Raw genomic sequence first — 27,059 nt, 5'->3', positions numbered from 1 at the left:
CTCGAATAACTAAAAAAAATTAACAACAGCAAATTTATAATTTACCTGCCTACCTGCAACAGAAAGACAACTTTTGGGAAAGTTTTATGCAGATACGCTAAAAAAAACGGAGACTAGTTTGCGTAGAAACGGACGGACGGACAGACGGACATGGCTAGATCGACTCCCCCAGTGATCAAGAATATATCTACTTTAAAGGGTCGGAGATGACTCCTCTCACTGAGATAATACCCTCTGCAAGGGTAAAAAAAAACATTTATAATATTCCTAAAACTTACCTGCATTGCTGCTTGCAAGCATGTTAAGCCTTCGACCAACATAGAACCCTCTTTGTCGGTATACATAGTGCTTATCTCAAAAAACATCTTTTCGTGGGAAGGCTGCCACTCCACCGACTCACCAGATTCTTTTGAAAGTAACTGAAACCTTCTCTTTATTTCAAAAAAGTCTATTGGGTAGCTGGCCACTGGGAATTGACTCTTTCTTGGCTTTACAAATTCTGTTGAGTTAAGGATAGCCTCAGCCAGCGCTCGCATGTACATGCGGTATCCGTGCTCCTTATGTGCGCCTTCGGTGCAATCTCGCCACCAGTGAGAAGTGGAACGTTGGCACGCCAGTCTAAGAAACGGTCTATTTAAGAATGGGTTTTTAAAACTTTTTTTTACAGACTTTCCTAACGCAGCGCTAAGCGGAAAGTTAGTAAATGATTTTTCATCGCTGTCTCCGCCATGATTAACGACTTCAATCTTGTGGTAGCAGCAGGGCATAATGTGAAGGCACTGAACTCGGGGCATTTTTAAAAATAAGTGCAGTGCATTTATGCTTAAATCCCCACAGGCATGCAAGCCAATTATTGAAATTGTTTTACGATCTAAAGAACCGTTATTCCTAGCAAGTTCTGAAGTCTGCTCATCTATATAAGATCCGGAGTCAAAGCTAACGAATTTTTGCAAATATCGAATTGAGTTTATGGCATCCGGTGGCAAGCAACGAAGACATCTTTGACGAGCCTGCTCCACGCGTGCCATATCGGCTTCCAAGCCTAGTATAAGGCAATCAGGTTTAAGTCCGTAAAGGGCATGGCTTAGGTAACCCAATCCTGCTCCCAAGTCAACTAACACTTGTGTATTTGCACAATGGTCGTGTATGTGAGCTGCAAGTTGTTTGATTTCCTGTGTTTTCTTAGTCGACAGCCCCTTGTGGTTTCTATTATTCCTGATTACGTCGAAAATTTTAGGCGAATTAAGGTTTGGCGTTAAAATGGACAATTGTTGTCTGAAACTACAAAGCTCTGATGGGTAATCGCTTATATTTTCGTGAATATAAGGAAATGCATTAAGTTTTTCATTAGATATTTCCAGAAAATATTTTTTGAATTCAGGCGGCATAATGTTAATAGAAGGTATACAAGCTACATTGGCTTCGCGATAAATCCACGAGTATGAGCATAGAAATTCTACTACGGTGTCAAAGTATGTCTCTGAGTTTCGGAAAGAGCTAGGCATTGACATATCTAAAATAGATACAATTAAATTTGATTTACCTAACTAAAAGATATATTATACAAACTAAATATTAAGTACTGGGTACCAGCGGTTCCGCCACAGAATTCTAGTTCAGGTCTCCGTGGCTGTCATCCGTACGAACAAGTCTTTCAACAAGTCTTTCCTTTTATAAATACTAAAATGATTTACATAGGTAAGTTGCGGCTGAATAAGCAAATTCTAGTGAAATTTGTAACTCTGCTAACCACCCACTTTTTATATATATAAATTGGTTATGGCCTCCATTCCTTTGCCTTTTATAGCCCAGTCGCACAGAGCCCATCCAAGTGAAACGGCTGGGATTTTTAGATGTGAAACCCGTGTTTCGACAGAGCAAACATTCGCGTTCCACAACCTCCATTCAAAAACAGACATTAACAATCACTGTTAAATTTTTGAAATAAATTTTTAATTTTTTGTTAAAAAAAAACTAATTCTCCTCTCTCATATTTTATGAAATGCTGAATGTTTAAATTATGGCTTACATATATGTTATATCGCATATAAATTTCTGCCTGGGAGAACGTCAACCTCCCAAACCCCATTTTTCAATTACATCTCTGGTTCACAGATATTAAGAAGGTGGACATGAAAATTTAAAAATTTCAAATTCGCGTCATGGTTTTAGGTCTGCACAAAAAATACGTCGGCTAGGTAATGACCAGAAACGAGCGGTAAGGAACGTTAAGTGTCCATCTAGGACTAACTGGGAAATTTTTGGCGCGTGGATGGTGCTCTGTGCCACAAATTTTATTGCGGGTAGCTCGTTAAGGATTGCCATAGTCCAAGTCAGAAATCTCCGCCGCGGTTCAATTTTAAGGAATTACTGTGCGGCCCAATTATGCTCGCTATTTGATGAAAACCCTAAAAGACCAGTCCCTCGGAACCCATATAAGCGAAACGCCTGGGATTTTTTATGGTTTGCGAATTGGTGTTCCCACAGAGCCACCTTCCACCATCCGCCATCCATCAAAACCCACAGTGGCATATGCAGAATTTTCGAGGAGGTCTTTAACTCAATCAAATTTTTTTTAAAGTAATTTTTCCGGCTTTTATTTTATTTAAATGCTATGGTTTAGTGGTGAAATGGCTATTTGCTTATATATACCTTGTACTCAAATTGATGGCTGGGGGAGCGTTAACCTCCCAAGAGAAGTATCCTACTTCTCTTCACTGACTACATGTATTAGTTTGTATATTTCCATTATATAAAAGAATAATCAGCTGTTATATAGTTGCCAAACTGGCAACTCTGCAAAATGTTAAATATCGGTACTGATCGCACCTACTCAGCAGCTCTGAACTTGCCAACCAGCGACAACGAGGCAGAACAAGCAGCAGCAGCGATTAAAGTGTCGATAAGTGGCGCTGATATCGATGTCAACAAGGGTGTTAAGCAACGGCAAATGATAGATGTAAGCAAAGGACTTCAGTGGACAAACATTTCACATTCTTTCGCCAAAGAAATCATTATGGACTATGATGGATCGTCGTGCGCAAGCATTTGGACTCAGCAAGTACAAAACATTGCTGAAATGTACAACCTGAATGCAGTGTGCGTGAAAATAGTGATTGTGTCCAAACTGAAGGGCATCGCCCAGCGTTGGTTGCACTCAAATGCAACGCGCATCATAGAGCCAGTAGAAAATCTGTTGGAACAACTGATTTTAGCATTCAGCGATAAATTTTCTAAAGCAGAAGTGGTAACTGCAACGCCAGAGGACACACCGCCAAGGATTGTCGAAAGCAAGCGAGGGAGCCAGAATCATGCTATGGTTGTGGCAAAGAAAAAAAACGGCAAATGTACAAATGCTTCTAGGAATCGAAGATTTTGAAACCGAAATACTGAACATTGACTTTACAAACGATGAAATCATCAAATCAAAAGAACAACTTATCAAATACAATGTCGATTCTTAAAAATAATAGAAAACAGCTATGTATGTTTAAGCAATTATATTCCCTTTTCGAAGTAGACGAACAATTTAACCTTTTACAAACAACCTTTTACAACCTTTATTTGTTATTTATATAACTGTCTCGTACCTGTTCATAGCAAAGTTATTCGTTTTCCTGAATTACCATTGTTTCAAAGAAACATCAAAGACGCAATATTACAGCGTGACGGGACCTATAATAAGTGGAGAAGGTACAGGACCCCTCCAGCTTACGCGGTGTTCAAGTGACCCAACTTACTGATACCGCCAAGACAAATTTTTATTCCCGTAAACTCACGACGCATCTTCCACAAGATATATAAAAACCTGTGAATATGAAAAGTTAAACCAAGCCTTGAGCAAGACATAAATGTTAATGAACTTAATAAATAGTTCTTAAACTGCACAGTACCTGAAATCACTGAAAATAAATATCTGAACCCACGAATTGTACCTGAAACTATCTGTGATATTAGATTTAGGTTTATGTGTGTTAATCAGTGTGATGTCCTTCAAAGTATACTACAAATTACGAGTGACGCCACTGGGCCTGACAACATAAACCCTAAATTTATAAAAATTCTGCTGCCAAAAATCCTGCCATACATAACCTATACCTTTAATACTGCACTGACAAAATCTACTTATCCGGACTGTTGGAAAGCGGCAAAAATAATTCCGATTCCCAAATCAAATAATGAGTACAGACCCATCTCCATTTTACCATACCTATCAAAGGTATTTGAGAATCTCATGGCTGATCAAATTAATAAATTTATGTCCGACAATGCAATGCTTACTAATAACACTAACCATACAACATATAGACTGGTCATTTCATACGACGCATTTGGACACAAAAATTCGGACCGCGGAAGGTCCACCGCTCTCACAGCAGCAGGTCCATGCACTTCGTGTGCGTTCGGGTTTTTTACTCTCTCATTCTTATTCTCATTTTTATGCTCGCGCACTCATTGCACGAGTTCAGTCGTTCAGTCGCAGAGAGGCGCTTTTTGAAGAAGGCTGCCCTGCGCTTGAATTCGTCTTTGTATGTATGCGTGATCATGCATTCTCATACACGGGAGCATGTGTGCGTTTATTTCATTTCGGCGCATCAAGAATATTTTGTCTTTTGCCACTTTTCAAACTTGGTACCCTAAGAATATGGGCGTATTTACTATTGGGTTATGATTTAAATAATATATATATAAATTGGTTATGGCCTCCATTCCTTTGCCTTTTATAGCCCAGTCGCACAGAGCCCATCCAAGTGAAACGGCTGGGATTTTTAGATGTGAAACCCGTGTTTCGACAGAGCAAACATTCGCGTTCCACAACCTCCATTCAAAAACAGACATTAACAATCACTGTTAAATTTTTGAAATAAATTTTTAATTTTTTGTTAAAAAAAAACTAATTCTCCTCTCTCATATTTTATGAAATGCTGAATGTTTAAATTATGGCTTACATATATGTTATATCGCATATAAATTTCTGCCTGGGAGAACGTCAACCTCCCAAACCCCATTTTTCAATTACATCTCTGGTTCACAGATATTAAGAAGGTGGACATGAAAATTTAAAAATTTCAAATTCGCGTCATGGTTTTAGGTCTGCACAAAAAATACGTCGGCTAGGTAATGACCAGAAACGAGCGGTAAGGAACGTTAAGTGTCCATCTAGGACTAACTGGGAAATTTTTGGCGCGTGGATGGTGCTCTGTGCCACAAATTTTATTGCGGGTAGCTCGTTAAGGATTGCCATAGTCCAAGTCAGAAATCTCCGCCGCGGTTCAATTTTAAGGAATTACTGTGCGGCCCAATTATGCTCGCTATTTGATGAAAACCCTAAAAGACCAGTCCCTCGGAACCCATATAAGCGAAACGCCTGGGATTTTTTATGGTTTGCGAATTGGTGTTCCCACAGAGCCACCTTCCACCATCCGCCATCCATCAAAACCCACAGTGGCATATGCAGAATTTTCGAGGAGGTCTTTAACTCAATCAAATTTTTTTAAAGTAATTTTTCCGGCTTTTATTTTATTTAAATGCTATGGTTTAGTGGTGAAATGGCTATTTGCTTATATATACCTTGTACTCAAATTGATGGCTGGGGGAGCGTTAACCTCCCAAGAGAAGTATCCTACTTCTCTTCACTGACTACATGTATTAGTTTGTATATTTCCATTATATAAAAGAATAATCAGCTGTTATATAGTTGCCAAACTGGCAACTCTGCAAAATGTTAAATATCGGTACTGATCGCACCTACTCAGCAGCTCTGAACTTGCCAACCAGCGACAACGAGGCAGAACACGCAGCACGGCTGAATAACGTGGACTCCGGGATTCGCGGAACTCGTCCACTGGTCCAAGAAGTCAAGCAAACAGTAGTCGGTGAAAACTTCAACGAAGCAGTTGGCTAAAAAATACCAAACACCGATTAAAGTGTCGATAAGTGGCGCTGATATCGATGTCAACAAGGGTGTTAAGCAACGGCAAATGATAGATGTAAGCAAAGGACTTCAGTGGACAAACATTTCACATTCTTTCGCCAAAGAAATCATTATGGACTATGATGGATCGTCGTGCGCAAGCATTTGGACTCAGCAAGTACAAAACATTGCTGAAATGTACAACCTGAATGCAGTGTGCGTGAAAATAGTGATTGTGTCCAAACTGAAGGGCATCGCCCAGCGTTGGTTGCACTCAAATGCAACGCGCATCATAGAGCCAGTAGAAAATCTGTTGGAACAACTGATTTTAGCATTCAGCGATAAATTTTCTAAAGCAGAAGTGGTAACTGCAACGCCAGAGGACACACCGCCAAGGATTGTCGAAAGCAAGCGAGGGAGCCAGAATCTTGCTATGGTTGTGGCAAAGAAAAAAAAACGGCAAATGTACAAATGCTTCTAGGAATCGAAGATTTTGAAACCGAAATACTGAACATTGACTTTACAAACGATGAAATCATCAAATCAAAAGAACAACTTATCAAATACAATGTCGATTCTTAAAAATAATAGAAAACAGCTATGTATGTTTAAGCAATTATATTCCCTTTTCGAAGTAGACGAACAATTTAACCTTTTACAAACAACCTTTTACAACCTTTATTTGTTATTTATATAACTGTCTCGTACCTGTTCATAGCAAAGTTATTCGTTTTCCTGAATTACCATTGTTTCAAAGAAACATCAAAGACGCAATATTACAGCGTGACGGGACCTATAATAAGTGGAGAAGGTACAGGACCCCTCCAGCTTACGCGGTGTTCAAGTGACCCAACTTACTGATACCGCCAAGACAAATTTTTATTCCCGTAAACTCACGACGCATCTTCCACAAGATATATAAAAACCTGTGAATATGAAAAGTTAAACCAAGCCTTGAGCAAGACATAAATGTTAATGAACTTAATAAATAGTTCTTAAACTGCACAGTACCTGAAATCACTGAAAATAAATATCTGAACCCACGAATTGTACCTGAAACTATCTGTGATATTAGATTTAGGTTTATGTGTGTTAATCAGTGTGATGTCCTTCAAAGTATACTACAAATTACGAGTGACGCCACTGGGCCTGACAACATAAACCCTAAATTTATAAAAATTCTGCTGCCAAAAATCCTGCCATACATAACCTATACCTTTAATACTGCACTGACAAAATCTACTTATCCGGACCGTTGGAAAGCGGCAAAAATAATTCCGATTCCCAAATCAAATAATGAGTACAGACCCATCTCCATTTTACCATAACTATCAAAGGTATTTGAGAATCTCATGGCTGATCAAATTAATAAATTTATGTCCGACAATGCAATGCTTACTAATAACACTAACCATACAACATATAGACTGGTCATTTCATACGACGCATTTGGACACAAAAATTCGGACCGCGGAAGGTCCACCGCTCTCACAGCAGCAGGTCCATGCACTTCGTGTGCGTTCAGGTTTTTTACTTTCTCATTCTTATTCTCATTTTTATGCTCGCGCACTCATTGCACGAGTTCAGTCGTTCAGTCGCAGAGAGGCGCTTTTTGAAGAAGGCTGCCCTGCGCTTGAATTCGTCTTTGTATGTATGCGTGATCATGCATTCTCATACACGGGAGCATGTGTGCGTTTATTTCATTTCGGCGCATCAAGAATATTTTGTCTTTTGCCACTTTTTAAACTTGGTACCCTAAGAATATGGGCGTATTTACTATTGGGTTATGATTTAAATATTAATATTATATGTTAAAATATATTTTTTTAATATTTCAGCATACATTTTATTTTTGTTTACAAATTCAAATCAGTGGTAGCAGTAAAATGTTTTACATATATGTATGTATTCGAATTTATAGAAATCAGTCCACTGAGATCGGAACAGGGCATATCGCAGTCGTGTCACTTGAAACACCGACTGCTCTTCAGTGGTTGAGAAAACTTCAAACTAAATCAATTCTTGTGGATGTTTTGCGAGCGGTTGGTGCCTGCATACCCTACCGACGATTGCTTTTAAGGGGAGCGGGATTTTAGGACACTTGTTTTAAATGTTATGTTTAGTGATCTTTGGCTGATTTATTTTTTAATGATTCGCAGTGTTATTTTAATTTAATATAAACAAGTAATAAATAATAAAATACTTTTTATATTTTTGAAAATTTAAATGGACTAAATATAAAAATCCACATTTTTTTAATGATTATAATTTTAGATTTTAATTGTACCAATATCTTGAATTTTAACGAATTGTTTAAAGACAATTAAAAATTAAAAAATAAATCAACCAAAGATCACTAAACATAACATTTAAAACAAGTGTCCTAAAATCCCGCTCCCCTTAAAAGCAATCGTCGGTAGGGTATGCAGGCACCAACCGCTCGCAAAACATCCACAAGAATTGATTTAGTTTGAAGTTTTCTCAACCACTGAAGAGCAGTCGGTGTTTCAAGTGACACGACTGCGATATGCCCTGTTCCGATCTCAGTGGACTGATTTCTATAAATTCGAATACATACATATATGTAAAACATTTTACTGCTACCACTGATTTGAATTTGTAAACAAAAATAAAATGTATGCTGAAATATTAAAAAAATATATTTTAACATATAATATTAATATTTAAATCATAACCCAATAGTAAATACGCCCATATTCTTAGGGTACCAAGTTTGAAAAGTGGCAAAAGACAAAATATTCTTGATGCGCCGAAATGAAATAAACGCACACATGCTCCCGTGTATGAGAATGCATGATCACGCATACATACAAAGACGAATTCAAGCGCAGGGCAGCCTTCTTCAAAAAGCGCCTCTCTGCGACTGAACGACTGAACTCGTGCAATGAGTGCGCGAGCATAAAAATGAGAATAAGAATGAGAGAGTAAAAAACCCGAACGCACACGAAGTGCATGGACCTGCTGCTGTGAGAGCGGTGGACCTTCCGCGGTCCGAATTTTTGTGTCCAAATGCGTCGTATGAAATGACCAGTCTATATGTTGTATGGTTAGTGCTAATAATCAGTCTGGTTTTAGGAAAAACAGAAGCTGTACCTCAGCTATTTTAAAAATTGTAGACGACATAAGGGAACAAATAGACGAAAACAATGTTACACTCTTAGTTTTACAGGACTGTAGTAAAGCCTTCGATACAGTAAGCCATAATGTCCTTTGTGTAAAACTACGTAATATGTTTATGTTTTCTAAAACTTCTGTCAAACTTGTGTCTTCGTACCTTAAAAATCGTCGTCAATCTGTTGTACTTTCTAGCGTTTCGTCTTCATATGAAAATGTTAATCGTGGTGTACCCCAAGGGTCTGTGCTTGGTCCCTTATTGTTTACCTTATTGTTAATGACCTTCCCAATGCGCTTTCTGAATGTAATGTACACTTGTATGCTGATGTTGTCCAAATGTATGTGAGTCGTCCTTTAAACAGAATAAATGAATGTATAGATGTTTGTAACAGAGAACTTGAACGTGTAAATGAGTGGTCCGGCAACAATGGACTTGGGCTCAACCCATTAATATCAAAATGTCTTCCCATAAATAAAAGAAATAAAGTTTTTAATAATTTGCAGCCCCTGAGTATAAATATCACGCCACTTGAGTACGTTGAAACAGCTTAGGTTTCACACCTACCTGGAATGATCATATGCCCACAGTTTACTAATAGCCAAAACGTGCATTGTTCCAGCGCAATTTTATGGTATAGAAGTTTTTTCAACCTGTGACACTATCAGTAAAAACAAAATTAAAGTATTATTTAATTGCATAGCCAGGTATATATTCAACCTTCACAGAAAATATTTGCTATCTTACTAAATGAATGCATAAAGATGCGAAATATTGTTGGTGCTTCTGGAAAACTGATTCCCAAACATAAAGGACCTTATATGATTGCGAGAGTGATGCGCAATGACAGAGTTTTACTAAAAGACGTCGAAGGGTTTTAATTAGCACATAGACTTTACCTAGGTGTTTGGAGGGCGCAGAATTTAAGACATTGGATAATGAATAAAATTTAAAAAAAGTAATAAGTAACAACTAGTTAAGACTATTTGTTAAAAAAAACGTAATGTTGATCAGGTGATCAACCGGTCAGAATGGCCGAGTTGTAGTAGGATAAGTCACTGACTATATGTATTAGTTTGTATAACTCCATTATGTATTAGAATAGTCAGCTGATATAAATCTTATGTTAAAAACCGACGCTATGTTAAATCGGGCAATTGAGAATAAGAACTAGAAGAGAACTACTATCAAGCCGCCCATCTCTTTCGACCACGCTTTTTCCTTTGTTTACAGAAACATAGATTACCGCCATGTTTATTCAATTACATTAGAGTTGCACTGAAAACACATCGGCTAAATATCGGCTAGAAACGTGCGGTTAAGAACATAAGTTCTGTGGGACAAGTGCTGTGGGACTAGGCCATTATATAATATTTTTAAGTGTAAAAGCCCCTCTCCACAGATCTCCGTTGAACGGAAGGTCCGTATGGTTTTGCCGTTCCAAAAATTTCCCTGTTAGTCCGCCGTTAAAATTAAACTAGCTTTGACGGAATAATTTTTGCGATAGTTTTGTTTTTTCGATGCAACTCTCTTGACACGCAGTCCATTCCTGAAAAACCGTTAAAATTTTTGAAAAGTGGTGAACCCAAGTTGCACAGAGCACATCCACCATCATCCACCATCCACCATAAACATCTGTGGCTCAAAGTCACAAAACAAATCAACATCTTTGTTTATGTTTTGATGAGCCACAGCTGTTCAGATTATTTGTTATTGGAAGAGTGATGGTGAGAAAGGTGAGAAAACTTACCACACATTCCATATTTTTGGTATAGCGCCGCCATAATGGAGCGCGTGAAATCGGCAGAAATTGGCTAGGAAACCGATAGAATTCAAAAGGTGAGAGGATAATAGGAAGAAATCGGGCTTTTATCAATCTCCAAAGAAAGGGGGAGATGTAACGAGTTATAAAACTCCCCACAAAAAGCAGTGAAGCGGATGCGCTTAGCAACAGCGAAGAAGTGACAAGAACGAGGCCGAAGGAATACCGTTCAGGCGCGCCTAGCAATAGCACGACGCAAGGACAGAAAGTGAGTGAGTGCGCGCAAGCGAGATCCCGCAAGTGATAACGGGACGATCGGGACACAAACAGTACGGTTCGGTGTGCGAGGACACCGAGGATCCTCGTTGGGAAATACACGCAAGTGAACCCGGTATTGAACCAGGTGTTGAGCACGGCGTGAGACCTGGCGATGAGCCAGGTGGTAATCAGGAGTGAAACCCGGCGTTGAACCAAGTGTTGACGCAGCATTCAGCAGGATTAAGAAGTGCAACAATTATTTCGGGCAATTAATACGAGGAAAATGTCATTTGAATTCTGTGTTCGATTTGGTTGTGTGCAATCACGTACCATTATTTTGTTGGGACGAACCTACGGACTCTCTTAACTAGCCGCACAATACTAGAAAAAAATCAAGAATATAAAATAACTTAATTGAGATACACCCATATAAGTATTTAATCCTACAGGCTTGCATATTGTAGATTTACAATGTGCCATTCCATGCGACGAAATATTAGAAATCAACTTTATTAAAAACTATAATTGTCAATTAGACTTCAAGCCATTTGAAGTCTGGCTTAACATTTCTGATTTGTGTTCTAATTACATATTATTACGAATAATTCTGTTAGCAAGATTCGAAGTTATCCGAAAAAATGTAACTTAATTCAAAAGAAGGATGCTTAGTAATTGTAAATCATGAAATTCTTCATGGTGGTGAATTGCACATACCATCGAAACATCTCAAAATACTTTAATAACACTTCTACTACGACAATTACTGAACAAATAGTCCATATAAATTATATAAGACACAAATCACAAATTACGATATAGTTAAAAAATATGTAATAAACAGGAAAAAAACTGTAGTATCTAAACTTTCAACAAATTTTCCTCCAAATTTCAAAACAGAATTTATAAGCATTCAATATTGTGATGTATTCGGACTTAATACAGAATCAATAACAAATAATTTTTCTTAGGAAAAACTAAAACTAAGAAAGAAGATATACATTTAAAATTTACTTGGCTCTTTTACGTTTTTCTGAGCACATCGGCAGATCGGTGGATAAATCACTTAAGAGAATCTTTCCACTTGCGAATGTTAAAATTGTATTTAGTTTTGCGTTGATATCCATTTTATCGACCGAAATTAAATTTTGTGCTCTAATTTTCTCATATCGTAGACCATTCAGCTGCTCTTGCAACAGTGATTGTCTTTTTGAATGGGTTGCTCCGACTTTTTCGCTACAACTCTTTTTTGCTTCAACGATCAAATTCCGATTTAGCGGATTTTTCTTTCATAAAAGGAACATGTGCTAGAAAGAGCAGGAAAAAGTCCCTACAACTCGCTGTTGCGAGTAGTAAATTCGGTTGTGATTCAGATATTTTTAAGAATTTAGATTATTTATACTGGGATTTTTCGGAGAGGGAGATGCATTTTGGCCAAGTCTGCGGATTTAAAAAAAATGTAATTAAATGAAGAAATGTCATTCGATATATGAAATATTGACTTTTATTGGACCTGCGGGGTAAAAAGCTGGCTACAACTGGCGGTGGAAGTCCAACAGAAATTAATGGAGCGGGTGGTCACCATAGGCTATCATAGGCCAACATAAATGGACAAATCATAAGCAGATGAAAAACATTCAATTTAAGAATGTTAAAAATGTATTTAGTTTTGCGTTAATATCTATTTTTTGGAGGGAACATTGATGTTTGTGTTTTCTTCTTCTTCTTTTTAAGTTTGTTCACTTCTAGTAAACTGTTTTTGCATCCGCAGGTGCCTGCGTGAGCCTCAATATACCGGAAAATACTAATTTTTAACGATATTTCGTCGTTGCCACCGCTAGAAAAACTGATTTCTATTGACAAGGAGGGCGCAATTTTTGTATTCATAAATATTACTGAAAAAAACACAAGCGGCGCATATCCTCTGGCAGGGAAAAACTCCTACATATAAGGGGATTTTGGGGGTAACGACATAATTCCGCCGACTTAATTTCGCACGATCTAACGACGTTTGAAAACGCCGTAAGTTTGACGCAGAAAAAACGACATTATTTCGCAAGCCTCGAACTTATGTCGCTGCTAAACGACATAAACTTGCTTGTGTGCAGGGCCAAAGTTATTTTATGCTTAAAAATTTGTTACGTTAATTTGACCATATTTACATTTCTTACAGTATTAAAAGTTTTGAGCGACCTTCACATTACATATGTACTTACATACAATTCAAGCGGCGAGTGCCACGAAAAAATGTTACTGTATGTGTAAGGTTTTTGTTTTGTAATTTATACCAAACTTAAAAACGAACTAATAATACTAATTAAGTTTTAAGTAAGATTAGATTAGAGTCAGTAGTTTAAATAATAGGAGTTGAATATTGTCATTTCATAGTACTCTATATGGTTCGTGCATGTCATAGTTTGATCTACAATGTTTCGAAATAAGAGGAATATAGTTCCTGGTAATATAAATAGGCACTAAGAAATGTGGGCGGCCTAGTAGTTCGGTACTCTCCACATCCCCCTGAATAAGTTTAATAAAAAAAGCAATACCAAGACTCGTTCTACGGTTGGATAAAGATGATAAATTAATAAAGAGAAGTCTACTAGAGTAAGTAGGTAAGAAATGGTTTATATCCCAGTTTAGGCCCCTATTGCACATATTAAAAAGTTTTTTTGCACAAACTCTATTCGGTCTATATGTACACCGTATTGGGGACTCCAAACTGGTGAGCAGTACTCCAGGCTTGGACCAACGAATGAAATAAAAAAGGTTTTTGTGAAATACGGATCATTGAATTCCTTTAAACACCTTCAATAGATTTTCACAACACCATGTTTAAAAAAGTCAAGATCCGTTTGTAAGTCAGAACTGCGGAAAATATCGCAATATTGCAGGCATAATTTAACGTCATCCGTGTACATAAGGACCCCCGACTTTGTCAAGACTAAAGGGAGACCGTTAATAAATAATGTAAAAAGAAGTGGGCCAAGGTGGCTTCCCTGTGACTTGAATCAGTTAAAAGACCGAGCTTTTAAAAAGGACTCGTTGTGTCCAACAACTCAGATAAATCGAAGTCCATTTAAGAAGCTCGTTTGAAAACCCTAATGCGAAATCAAATGTCTTGCTAAAATCCGTGTACACTACGTCAGTCTGAACGCTATAAATAAAGTTATTTATAATGATCGATGTTAGCTCCAAAAGGTTGGTCATAGTAGACCTGCTTGTTGTAAATCCATGCTGGCATGGAGATATAATCGATCTACAAAGATTTTGCAAATAGCAGGTAAGAACTTTTTCGAAAAGCTTGAGGATAGCGGACAACTTGGAGATACCTCTATAATTGCAAGTATTTGATCTATTTTCCTCAGCCAGGTACACCATCAGAAGGCGGTGAGTAGACTGGACGTCGCTGAATATGTCGCTTGGAAAAACTGCGCAAAAAGATCGGCAATTGACTGATCAGTGTTTGCCGTAGATGATGGCGATGCAAATGATAGCGATGCTGGGTAAGAGGCTGATTTATGCTTAGTATTAAGAAAGTTATAAAACTGTTTTGGATCTTATGAAAACTGGATCCTACAACGAGTTAAGTAAGCCATATAACACTGAGCGTTTAGCACGGTAAAATTTGATCGTACACTTATGTATCTAGAAAAGGCAGCTTGTGATCAAAACATTTTTAATTTATTTAAAAAGTTGGACCTAACAGTTCTTAGGCGAGATAACTCTTTATTAAACTATGGAGGTTTATTGGAGTTCGACGGAAAATGTAACGGAACACACATTATTATTAATATCGGGGTGTCCAGTGTACCGCGACCTGTAAGATCTATTGTACCCCCATTCAGAGCCTACAGCTCAGATATCAACCCACTTCCTCGAATAAAGTCGAGGAGTTTTAATGGGTTGATTCTTACTAGGAGCTCAGGTGTAAGAGTTCTGGTTCCTAAGATTTTACATCTTATACTTGCTAACGCCGGACAGTCTGCAATTATGTGTCTAGAGGTTTCGTCCTCTATGTCGCAGAATCTGCAAGTTCTACTGGTGGTTTTTCCCATCTTACCTAGGTGACTTTTCAGTCTACAGTGCCCGGTTAGTAATCCGGTAACGATCCTAAGTGAATTTTTCCCCAGTTGAATAAGTTCCTTGAACCTCTTCTTGTTATAGTTATTTATTTGAGTTTTGGCTTGCCTTAGGCCTGGGGTATTTCTCCAGTGTTCTTGTCTCATGGCGCCTTCCACTTTCCTAAGGTATTCTTTTATAGTGTGCCACCCTATGCCACAGTAGGGCTCTGGGCCTACCAGGGGCTGTTCGGCTCCTAGTTTTGCCATTTGTTGCATTTTCAGTTGAAGCCGTCGGGAAAATACTGAAACGAACCGATACGTCAGCAGGTTCCGCTATCGATAAGATTTGGTGGTGACACCGACTATTGATAGCGGGAGAGGATCTAGCTATTTAAATTTAGCCCGGTTCGCTCGTTAACTGGGTTAGATGGCCTTGAATACGTTCGCTGACCCATCTTGAGAGAGCGGGAGGGAACATGGCGAGCGACTTTGGTGTAGGTCAGGGTTTTGCTTTAGTCGCTGCAAGAAGTAGTGGGAGAATGGTCAGAAAAAAACCCAAAATTTAAGTTCGTGATTAGTGTTTGAATAACGCAAAGTGAGTGTTTATTTATTAGTCCGGAACTTGTAAATTACAGTGTTTTTTTACATTGAAGCCGCCGGGGACCCTAACTAAAGGGCCCCGGAAATTTAAACATTTGGGAAGTGAAAACTTACCAGGCGGACCTAACCTGGTCGTCGACCACCAGCCGTCGCAGCATTGGCCTCAGCAGCATTGGCCGCAGCAGCATCAGCAGCAGCATAGGCCGCAGCAGCATCAGCAGCAGCATAAGCCGAAGCAGCTTCAGCAGCAGCAACATCAGCCGCAGCAGCAGCGATCAGTAGCAGCAGCGATCAGTAGCAGCAGCAGCAGCCTCAAGCGCCAGCAGCTACAGCGACTGCCGCCAAGACGGCCAGATACGGGGATTCCCTCGGTGAGTCCGTTCCGGGAACGAATGCCCGCGCTGGCCACGTGGTCATCTCCAAGTCCACCGACGCCCTGCTTCCGGCCACGCTACGCTATCCTCCGGACCAATTGGCTCCGTGCGGAGTCGCGCTGGTCTTCGCCATCAGCGTTTTTCCTGCTGCAGTTTCAACACATGCGACGTTGAACTCTGAAAAAAATTAGTTTTAGTTGTTGTTTTGTGATATTATGCAGTCAAGATTGTAAAGTACTTACTGTGAAATCTGATCTAAATTTAGAGGTTCAAGCCCGAAGCCTGGCCGCGCGTCAAACTATATCTAAATTGGGTCGCGAAATTTAATAACTTGTGGGATTTGTTTAGCGTACTTACCTTGTCAGCACGTCCCTTCTTTTCCCTTGGAGCTCCTCAGGATTAGGCGACCCGGTTGGCAAACGCCTCCAATTTAGTGCCGTGTGGCGAGTTTGCCTGACACTTTGAACTCTAAGCGTCTAAAAATTTCCCTTTCGGTTGTTGCCGCTTTGACCGCTTCTCATCTGGGCGACGGTCTGAGATCGGCCTTGAGAGTTTCTAACGAAAAGAATAGATTATCAGTAGGAATCAATAACGAATGTATTTACTTATTAATCTCACCAAAAATTAAATGTAAACAAGCTACCGAGATGGTTGTGTGAGTTACCTTGGGCGGGGAGATGAGCCGATCCTAATCCACCAGGAATAGACTCCGGTCTGCCGGAGATGGGGTGTGCCTCCCACATCTCTCTTGGGGCACCCAAGGTTGGGTGGGTGCGTCGTGGCAAGGACATCGAAGCCACCGATTTCGTCGAATTGTCTTAGTTGCTTAATGTAAACATAGTTTTGTTTTGTTTTGATTTGTGCTAGAGATGGTAAATCGACGTGAGACGTCCGATGAGTCGGAATCGATTGTTCGGACTGCAGGGCATAGGGGGTACTCCGCCCTGGGACTCCGTGGCTAGCCGGCGCTGCCCTCCGGGAAAGATGCAGTTCCGTAACAATATGGCGCCCAATTTAACAAATAAAATATGTGATAGCCGAGTCGACGGCGTCTCGCATATTTATTATCTCCAGCCAGCCCACGAACGGTGGCTTGCATGACACACATGCAATTGCACCGGGATGCGGACTGGTGGAGAAAAGTTGTTTAAATTTTGTAGGAAGAAAGGGAGGCGTGCCCACTAGAAGTAGGACAATTGCTCCCGAGGCACAGTTCACAGGGATTAGCTGTGATTTGGCGGTGACATCCTCTTCGAAGAAAATCGAAGGATTCGCATCCCAGGTCGTCCGTGCAATAAGCACGAAAGGTTAAACCAAAAACGGTGATAAAACTGTGATATAGGTATTAGGGACATATTTTTTTTGTTAACGTAATTTTAATGAATGTCTTGTTTTGGGGTTACAGTGTAGTTGTTTTTTTGTGCAGATCCTTGGGTTTTCTGGGTATTTGCGTTTTCAGATCATATCGGTTTAAAACTTAAATGTGTGGTCGTGACCCGTGACTTCGTCACGCGCTGCTCGGCCACCGCGACTTGAATGAAAAACGCAAAGTCCAAAAGGAAATCCGATGCGATCCTGCAAACAGCCGAAGTCCTTAACTGGCGACTTTCAGCACAGCTGAAAGTTAGTCCAGTTGACGAGCGGTTTGTTTAGTGAGAATTCGGACGAAATTGTAGACGCAAGACGACTGGCGCGGAGTCTACCGGCTGGGGATCGGCTCCATCTCCCCTTATTGAGGCTGGGAAAAGAAAAAATAAAAATAGAGAAAGAAATTTAGTCGAGGGACTTGTTTTTTGATAAGAGCTAATATTTGGTGTGAATTTGTTTAGCCTTAGGGTATTTGTGGGTCTTTAATATATTTTCTTATTTATTTCTTATCTATTCATGGTTAATTGTTTCTATTTATTTATTATTATTATTTATTGGCCTGGTAATATAAGTATTCGTATTATTTAGTTGCATATTATTTAGTGGTTCTTATTTATTGTTTATTATTTGTTGCTAGCATTCAGTATAATTTATTTATTTATATGTCGTAGAATGATTAATTTGCCCACTGTATATGTGTGGCATAGAATGGTTAGTTTGACCATTGTGCATGCATGTACAGTTTGAGTGGCGACACGATGTCGCTAACGGTGGTTTTCAGAACGCGCAACAGCTAAGGAAAAGAGACATCCTCTGCTGTTGAGTAAGGTCTGTTCGTAGGGGCGTAGAAAAGAGATAGCATTATGATCTGCAAAACTTGTGAAATAACTTGGAATGTGCGTAGTGAGTTCAGTTACGATCACGCCACTGAAACGAACAGAACTTGCTGCGTCCGAAAAATGGAAATAAATGAGCCATCTCCGACATCAGAAGTGGGATCTGCTTTGCCTACTGATCCACATTTGTTAGCATTGGAACTGCAAAATCGCAACCTGATGGAAATAATTAAAAACATGCAGACTCCAAAGGCGCCGCAATCCGATGGTAAAGCTTCGCACATTACCTTACCAAAATTTAACCCTGACGTGGCTGGAGTGGAGCCCTCATCTTGGTGCAGCACGGTGGACCTTATATTTGCTGATAACGATCTCCAAGGTAGCAATCTGGTGATAGCACTAAGTAAAGCACTAGAAGGCACCGCATCACAGTGGCTTTCACAAATATGCTTTGCCGGCATCACTTGGGAGCAGTTCAGGGAACTGTTTCTTCAGCGTTTTGTTGGAATTGAAACCTCTGCTGGCATGGTTCTCAATGTATTGAAGGGTCGACCGAAACCAGAAGAAGGCTTTGCTGAATACGGCAGCCGGATTGTCACGATGCTTATGTCTAAATGGAAAGCCAAGGATTTAGAAGAAATAGCTGTGTCTGTAACTTTGGCTCACATGGCTCAAGTTGACAGCAAGTTGGCGCGCTGGATTTTTACCACCAATGTAAAAACTCGCAATGAGCTACAACAACAGTTGCAGGCACACTCCTTCATGAAGCGTAGCATAGAAGACGATGCAACTGGCTCGGATCGCAAAAAGTTCAAATCTCCGTCCCTGGTGAAATGCAACTACTGCGGAAAGGTTGGGCATAAATATGCCGAATGTCGGGCACGTTTGCAGCAGGGCCAGAGTAAAGGCAAAACCTACAGCGGCACAAATACGACGGGTGTGAAAGATCGATCTGGTGTCAAATGCTTCAAATGTGGCGAAATTGGGCACTTTGCATCCGCATGTCCTAAAGTCCGATCAGGTGGATGCGAAAGAATTTTTGAGAAGCGAGTGGATATCTGCGCAGTAGCTCCACCCTCTGGAACAATAAAGGCATCCGGTGAGTCTGTTCCATTTTGTTTCGATTCCGGTGCAGAATGCTCACTGGTCAAGGAAAGTGTCGCCCATAAATTTAAAGGGAAAAGAGTTAATAATGTTGTAAAACTCAATGGCATAAGTAACGATGCAATTTATAGCACTCAACAAGTTTTATGCAAAATAAATATTGAACAATACTGTTTTGAGATTTTGTTACACGTAATTTTAGACAAGTATTTGAAATACGATGTGTTAGTTGGTCGAGAGATTCTTAGCCAAGGCTTTGGCGTGATGATAGACGCTGATAAATTTCAAATTTATAAAACGAAAATGATAAATAAGGTGACTTTAATTGATTACGAGGATATTATAAGTTCTGATACAGATTTAGTTGATTCCGATAAAATTGTCTTAACAAATATCCTAAAATGCTACTCTGACTGGTTTATTAGTGGAATACCAAAAACTCGAGTCTCGACAGGGCTGTTGGAAATTAAGTTAATAGATCCACAAAAGACAGTGCAACGACGTCCCTATAGGCTTGGCGAGGAAGAGAAAAACCTGGTGCGTTGTAAAATCGATGAGTTGTTAAAAGCAAATATTATCCGTCCAAGTTGCTCACCTTTCGCCAGCCCAATGATGTTAGTGAAAAAGAAAAATGGCACTGATCGTCTTTGTGTGGACTACAGGATGTTAAATGATAATACCATTGCTGATAGGTATCCATTGCCTCTTATCGCAGACCAAATTTCCCGGCTTCGCGGTGCAAAATATTTCTCGTGCTTAGATATGGCTAGTGGTTTTTACCAAATTCCAGTACACGAAAATTCAATTGAACGAACCGCGTTTGTGACTCCAGAGGGCCAGTACGAGTTTTTGACCATGCCTTTTGGCTTGAAAAATGCACCTTCTGTTTTTCAGAGGGCCATAACAAGAGCATTGGGATCACTGGCACACTCATGCGCTGTCGTTTACATTGATGACGTGTTGGTTATAGCCGAAACTAAAGAAGAAGGATTAGAACGGTTGCGTATTGTATTAGAAGCATTGAGTAAAGCGGGATTTTCATTTAACATAACCAAGTGCTCCTTTCTTAAAACTCGCATAGAATACCTAGGTTTTGAGATAAGTAACGGAGAAATTAGTCCAAACGCACGTAAAGTAAAAGCATTGTTAGATTTACCGCCTCCACAATCTGTGTCGCAATTACGACAATTCATAGGATTGGCTTCGTATTTTAGACAGTTCGTTCCAAAATTCTCGGAAACGCTTAAGCCTTTGTATCAACTCACATCAAAGAAAAATTCTGATTTTTCTTGGCAACAGCAACATGAGCAAATAAGGACTAAAATTATAACAGTTTTGACGCAGGCACCTGTGTTGACTATATTCGACCCGAAACATGCAATAGAATTGCACACCGATGCAAGTTCGATTGGCTATGGTGCTATATTGTTGCATAAAATTAACGAGAAACCCCATGTGGTAGAATATTATAGTAAATGCACATCCCCTGCCGAGTCGAAATATCATTCGTACGAGTTAGAAACGCTAGCAGTAGTCAATGGTATCAAACACTTCCGTCACTACTTGCAGGGACGTAAATTTGTCGTATATACGGACTGTAATTCCTTAAAGGCTAGTCGCACAAAGCTAGACTTAACGCCGAGGGTACATAGGTGGTGGGCATTTTTACAATCGTTTGACTTTAACATAGAATACAGGAAGGGTGATCGTATGGCGCATGTAGATCGTTTATCTCGGAATCCAGTGCCCGATAAAAATAATGGTCAAAATAAAATTCCAGAAAAACGCATTAATTTAACCGAGGTAACTGACAACTGGTTGATTTCTGAACAACAACGTGACCCTGAGGTAGCAGATACATTAGCTAAGTTCAAAAATAACGAATTGCCAGAGCATTTATTAAAAACCTATGAATTAAGGAAAGGAGTTTTATATAGAAAGATACAACGAAATGGCAGGACTAAATGTTTGCCTGTAATCCCTAGGGCATTTAGATGGGCAGTGATTAATCATGTTCATGAATCCATCATGCATCTAGGTTGGGAGAAAACATTGGATAAAGTCTATGGATTTTACTGGTTTGAAAATATGTCAAAGTACGTTCGTAGATTTGTTGAAAATTGCATTACTTGCAAATTAGCTAAGCCACCAGTTGGAAAAATTCAATCTGAATTGCATTCGATTCCTAAGGTAGACATCCCGTGGCACACAGTGCATATTGATATAACAGGAAAGATGAGTGGAAAGAATGACCTAAAGGAGTACGTAATTGTCTTAGTAGATGCGTTCACGAAATTTGTTTACTTACATCACACCTTAAATATTGATACTGAATGTTCAATCAAAGCTGTTAAGGCCGTCGTGTGTTTGTTTGGTGCGCCTACACGCATTATAGTGGATCAGGGCCGCAATTTTGCAAGCTCAGGATTCCGTGAATTTTGTTCCTCCCAAAAGATTGAGCTACACTTAATTGCTACAGGCGCGAGTAGGGCAAACGGCCAGGTAGAGCGTATAATGAGCACGCTTAAGAGTATGTTGACAGCAGTCGAAACCAGTCAGAGGTCGTGGCAAGATGCTCTAACCGAAGTACAATTGGCAATTAATTGTACCACCAATCGAGTCACAAAGTTTAGTCCATTAGAAATGCTAATTGGTAGAGAATCTAGACCTCTTTGTTTGTTACCAATAGGTGAAGAAGAGGATAATTTAATTGATAGAGAGTCTATAAGAAAACAAGCCAAGGAAAATATGGAGGCTAATGCTCGTTATGATAAACATAGATATGATAAGAATAAAGCAAAGATAATAAAATATAATGTGGGAGACCATGTTTTAATAAAAAACGAAGAGCGTCACCAAACTAAGCTTGATCCGAAATTTAAAGGTCCGTTCGAAATAATCGAACAACTAGATGGCGATAGATATGTTTTAAAGTCTTTAACAAGCAAAAGAACTTATAAGTATGCACATGAGTTTTTGAGGGCATTGCCCAATAGAGAATTAAGTAAAGAAATTGATGAAGAACTAGATGACTCAAGAGGAGATGCATCTGACTCTGAAATGAGAAATAGAGATAAAGATGGCACAGCAGTTGCCTTGGAATCCCAAGAGGGGATATAGAGACCGCACCATAACAGATGGAATTGTTATGGCGGGGGTCAATCGACCGCACCATAACAGATGGAATTGTTATGGCGGGGGTCAATCGACCGCACCATAACAGATGGAATTGTTATGGCGGGGGTCAATCGATCGCACCATAGTAGAAGGACTTACTGTGGCGGGGGTCAGTGTTGATAGCACCATGACAGAAGGACTTGTTATGGCTAAAATCAGTTAGAATAACTACACAACATAATGGAATTACAGAAAAGAAGAATTGTTAAGTTTGACTTAAGACAAAATGTTATGAAAACGTCTAAGTGATGTCATTGTAAAACCAATTTGATTGTTTGGTATAAAAGTTGAAACTTTATATAAATAAAAGTTAATGAATTAAATGGTAAATAACATTTGACGATAATTGAGAAAATCCTAGATCAAACACACGAGGACGTGTGATTTGTCAGGAAGGCCGTGTCGTAGAATGATTAATTTGCCCACTGTATATGTGTGGCATAGAATGGTTAGTTTGACCATTGTGCATGCATGTACAGTTTGAGTGGCGACACGATGTCGCTAACGGTGGTTTTCAGAACGCGCAACAGCTAAGGAAAAGAGACATCCTCTGCTGTTGAGTAAGGTCTGTTCGTAGGGGCGTAGAAAAGAGATAGCATTATGATCTGCAAAACTTGTGAAATAACTTGGAATGTGCGTAGTGAGTTCAGTTACGATCACGCCACTGAAACGAACAGAACTTGCTGCGTCCGAAAAATGGAAATAAATGAGCCATCTCCGACATATACATAATTTGGGCTTTTGGTGGTCACGTTGAATTCGGGATTTCAGAAGTCGTGTTAGGGGTTATCAAAATTCAGGATGTCAAAGCGACAAGGCAGCAAGCATGATCACCTGCTTCGGTCGAAAGGTTTTCCAGGCGAGGACGACGAAAAGATGTGGTCCACGGATGTGGAGGGCGCTACCGAGGCTGGCTTGCCGCGCATATCGGAAGGGTTGCCCAGGACTCCGCTTGCCCGTTTGCGCCAGGGACTGCAACAAGAGCAAAAAGGACCATAGGACACAGAGCTGCAGCAGGACCTAAGGCAGCAGCAGATCCTGGAGGGAATTGGTTCCGCAGCGGATGAGTTATTGCAGCTGGACGATAAGGACGCAAGACTCGACGATCCCTTTGTGGATTCCGCGGCAAGGTCGGCCGTTAATGTGGCTTTGGCACAGGCGGCGGAGACCCATCGGAAGGCCCAAGAAGGCGGGATCAATCAGGCACTGAGGGACGAGATCCGAAGTGGCTTCCTGGAGATGATGAAGCTGATGAACGAGGTGTTAAGGCCTGCTGCTCAGCGGCCTCAGCTTCCCCTGGAGAGCATGCCGGATGAGCGAAGGCGTCCGGATTCAAGGATCAACGCGGGAATCCCTGGTCAAGCCCCGCAAGGTGCGGTGCCGAAGAACACACAGGTCACCGGCAGGGACGGTTCCAGGCTACCTCCGCCGAGGGTGCCACCCAAACCGACGAGGAGGCCGCTGGATTTCCAGGAGTTGGAAAGTAGCAGTCCCGGGTATCCTCCGGATCATTTCAGGTCGCGCCGAGACGATGGCCCGGCCCGCAGCTGGTGCATTGAGGACCGCAGGGCCTCAGAGTTCCGGGAGGAGCCGCGTCTGTATGCCAATGTGGGGCCGACAGCCGCCAACCAGCAATGGCGAATTGAGCGGTGGGGCGTATCCTTCGACGGGGAGGATGAGCGAAACTCGGTGGAAGACTTTCTCTTCCGGTTGGAGTTCCTGCAGCGGCAGTGCCAATGCCCGTGGCAAGAGGTGCTCCGAAACTTCCACCTGCTGCTCACTGGGCGGGCTCGGGAGTGGTACTGGGTGCACGTGCGTCACTGCAGGGTGGACAGGTGGTCCCAGCTTCGAGCCTCGCTGATGGATAGGTTCCGATGCCATCAGACGGAGCACGATCGGATGCACCAACTTCTGCAGAGGGAGCAGCAGTCCGGAGAAGGAGTTGGCGATTACATCCATGCGATGCAGCAGTTGGCGGCTCGACTGAAAAGGCCACTGTCAGAGCGGCAGCTGGTGAAGATTATTAAAAAGGGATTGAGGGAGAGCATCGCAAGGTTTGTCTACGCGATGGACGTACTCACGGTGGATGAACTGCGGGAAGAGTGCTGCGAGGTGGAGCGCAGTTTTGGACGACGTGGACGGACCACGATGCGGTATCCTCTGGCGGAAAAGGCCAAGGTTAGCGAGGCGATTGGCCCAGATCCTGCTGAGGATCCTCCGTGGCAAGAGGTGGACGAAGTGCGGGCGAAGCCTAAAAATCCGTTCCGAGCCGGCTGCTGGAATTGCGGAGCCGTGGATCACGGGTTCCGTGACTGCGCAGCAACAGAACGCAGACTGTTCTGCTACCGATGTGGGAAGCCCGACACTGTGTCTCCCAAATGTCCGGATTGTGCGGAAAACGGTCGGCTGGGCGATCCGAGGGCGGAGAGGATGCGTCCAAACAGGAGTTCCGCAGAGAAGAAGAGCTGGTAGGGTTAGATAAATGTTTACCTTCTAAAAATAGTAATAAGTTTGCATTACGATACTTACCTTATGCGGAGAGGATGCGGCGGTATCTAGAGACCAGGAACAGGATCTTCTCAGAGCACCAGTTAGGCGGGATGCGTATGGTGTCTCGCAAGGTGCAAAAGGCCAGGGAGCGATTTCGCAAACGTCGGAACTGCCGACGCGAAGCAGTGGCCGCCGTGAGGCGCAGTTTATCGCGAGATCCCAGACCGTTCGCCGCAGTCCGAGTTCTGACCAAGCAACTGACGGGGTTGTTGGACACTGGAGCGAGTGTGAGTCTGCTTGGAAAGGGTGGCAGAGAGCTGGTCGAGGCCTTGGATGTGCCCGTCCAGAAGTACTTGTCCGCAGTCCGTACTGCCTCTGGAGAGGATCGGTCAATTATAGGACGGGTCAAGTTACCGGTGGAATACCGAGGACGGACAGAGCACATTCTCTTCTACTTGTGTCCTTACCTGGAGCAGCCAGCTTATTTTGGAGTTGATTTTTGGCAAGCATTCGGACTGGCCCCAGCGATTATAGGCCACATAAATTCGGAAGGCGTGAAGAAGGCCGAAGAATTACACGCCAGGGAGATGGAACACTACGCGGAAGTCGAGGATGACGATGAGGAGAAACCCGATCCCGAGTCCTGGACGCTTTCCAAGGCCGAGGAACAAGAGCTGGAGGAGATCAAGCAGCAGTTCTTGACTTTCGAGAGGGATGGCTTAGGTACCACCAGTCTGGAGAAACACACTATTGAGCTGATGGACGGAGCCAAAGTGTTCAAGGATCGACCCTATCCGATGTCTCCCGCGAAGCAGAAGGTGGTCGAGGACGAGGTCGACAAGATGCTAGCGCTCGGAGTCATCGAGGAGAGCAAAAGCCCCTGGAGTAACCGCACCACCGTAGTGTCAAGATCTGGAAAACACCGGTTCTGCTTAGACGCACGTAAGCTTAATGATGTGACCATCAAAGATGCTTACCCGTTGCCCAGCATAGACGGCATCCTGTCCAGAATTGAGCAAACATACTACATTTCCAGCGTGGATTTGAAGTTCGCTTTTTGGCAGATTGAGTTGGACACGAGCAGCAAGGAATACACAGCCTTTACGGTTCCTGGTCGGCCTCTTTACCAGTTCCGTGTGATGCCTTTCGGACTCTGCAACGCATCACAGAGGCTGGTGAGACTCATGGACCGAGTAATTCCCGCTGAAATCCGCTCAAATGTGTTCGTCTACTTGGATGATCTGCTAATACGCCCGACATAAGAACGCACTTGAAGTATCTTCGCCGAGTCGCTGAATGCCTGAAGGAAGCAGGGTTAACCATTGGGCTGAGCAAGTCGAAGTTTTGCTTCAAGTCTTTGACCTACCTCGGCTTCATAGTGGGTGGAGGTCGTCTGCGGATGGATCCAGGACGTGTAGCAGCTATTAGGCGGATGCCTGAGCCAAGGACCATGAAGGAAGTGAGAGCCTTTCTTGGGACCGCTGGTTGGTACCGTCGGTTCATAAAGAACTTCGCAATTTTGGCTGCCCCGCTCACGGAATCCTTGAAGAAGACGGGAAATAAGAAGTTTTCCTTGAGTCCAGAAGCACAGCTGGCAGTAGAGTCCCTGAAGATGGCCCTAACTACTGCGCCAGTGCTGGTACATGCGGACTTCAAGCGGCACTTTTTCATCCAGTGCGATGCATCCCAGATCGGAGTCGGTGCAGTGTTGTTCCAGCGGGATGAAGACGGCCAGGAACAACCAATAGCGTTCTTCTCGGCCAAGATGAATCGTCACCAAGTCCATTACTCCGTCACTGAAAAGGAATGCCTCGCAGCCTTGCTGGCGATTCGAAAGTTCCGGCCGTATGTGGAAGGAATGCCGTTCACGTGCATCACCGATCATGCCAGCTTGAAGTGGCTCATGTCCATGAAAGATTTTTCGGGTCGGCTGGCTCGGTGGTCATTGCAACTCCAGGGATATGACTTCAACATCGAACACA

General features: G+C 41.7%; 3 protein-coding genes across 16 annotated transcripts in view; all 3 read right to left on the bottom strand.

The window, feature by feature from the left end:
- LOC108139312 (protein RRNAD1-like) overlaps positions 1–17,269 on the bottom strand; it is a 36,244-nt gene extending 18,975 nt beyond the window's left edge. Inside the window, exons 1-4 of one of the 13 annotated variants that reach the window (XR_005977530.1) lie at positions 16,767–17,269; positions 16,460–16,657; positions 16,345–16,406; positions 15,989–16,279 (exon numbers count right to left, since the gene is read on the bottom strand). Coding sequence is in view for 9 of the 13 variants with exons in the window: in XM_017262036.2 (XP_017117525.1) it covers positions 279–1,511 (1,233 nt within the window). In the remaining 4 variants the exon portion in view is untranslated. Of the gene's footprint in view, positions 1–278; positions 1,834–15,988; positions 16,280–16,344; positions 16,658–16,720 lie in introns of those variants that run through there. The other 12 variants (XR_005977532.1, XR_005977529.1, XR_005977531.1 and 9 more) reach the window with 12 other exon arrangements.
- A 7,477-nt stretch (positions 17,270–24,746) lies between these two features.
- Positions 24,747–25,626, bottom strand: LOC121467476. Of its 2 annotated transcripts, XM_041708897.1 has the most exons (3): positions 25,545–25,626; positions 25,117–25,452; positions 24,747–25,052 (listed from the first exon to the last, which is right to left on the bottom strand). In XM_041708897.1, exons 1-2 carry the CDS (start codon positions 25,585–25,587, stop codon positions 25,118–25,120), a joined length of 378 nt encoding a protein of 125 aa, XP_041564831.1. In that variant the 5' UTR covers positions 25,588–25,626; the 3' UTR covers positions 24,747–25,052; position 25,117. The 2 variants fall into 2 exon arrangements, with proteins under 2 accessions (XP_041564831.1, XP_041564830.1); XM_041708896.1 differs by having other exon boundaries at positions 25,117–25,549.
- A 633-nt stretch (positions 25,627–26,259) lies between these two features.
- LOC121467486 lies at positions 26,260–26,884 on the bottom strand. The gene is made up of 2 exons (XM_041708908.1): positions 26,444–26,884; positions 26,260–26,377 (listed from the first exon to the last, which is right to left on the bottom strand). The coding sequence occupies exons 1-2, from the start codon at positions 26,746–26,748 to the stop codon at positions 26,260–26,262; spliced, it is 423 nt and encodes a 140-aa protein (XP_041564842.1). The 5' UTR covers positions 26,749–26,884.
- Between the last annotated feature and the right edge of the window lie 175 nt (positions 26,885–27,059).

This window comes from Drosophila elegans, unplaced genomic scaffold, assembly GCF_018152505.1.
Source record: "Drosophila elegans isolate 14027-0461.03 unplaced genomic scaffold, ASM1815250v1 contig_409, whole genome shotgun sequence".
NCBI lineage: Eukaryota > Metazoa > Arthropoda > Insecta > Diptera > Drosophilidae > Drosophila > Drosophila elegans.
Note: the sequence above shows the minus strand (reverse complement) of the source record. Positions and strands in the feature narration are given on the sequence as shown.

Bases quoted from the DNA above. Each gene is read 5' to 3' on its own strand.
- LOC121467476 (XM_041708896.1), bottom strand. From the start codon at position 25,522: ATGTGCTCTGTCCGTCCTCGGTATTCCACCGGTAACTTGACCCGTCCT.
- LOC121467486 (XM_041708908.1), bottom strand. From the start codon at position 26,748: ATGAAAAAGTGCCGCTTGAAGTCCGCATGTACCAGCACTGGCGCAGTA. The intron at 26,378-26,443 runs GTAGGTCAAAGA...TGCTTCCTTCAG, and splicing joins CCACCCACTATGAAGCCGAG to GCATTCAGCGACTCGGCGAA.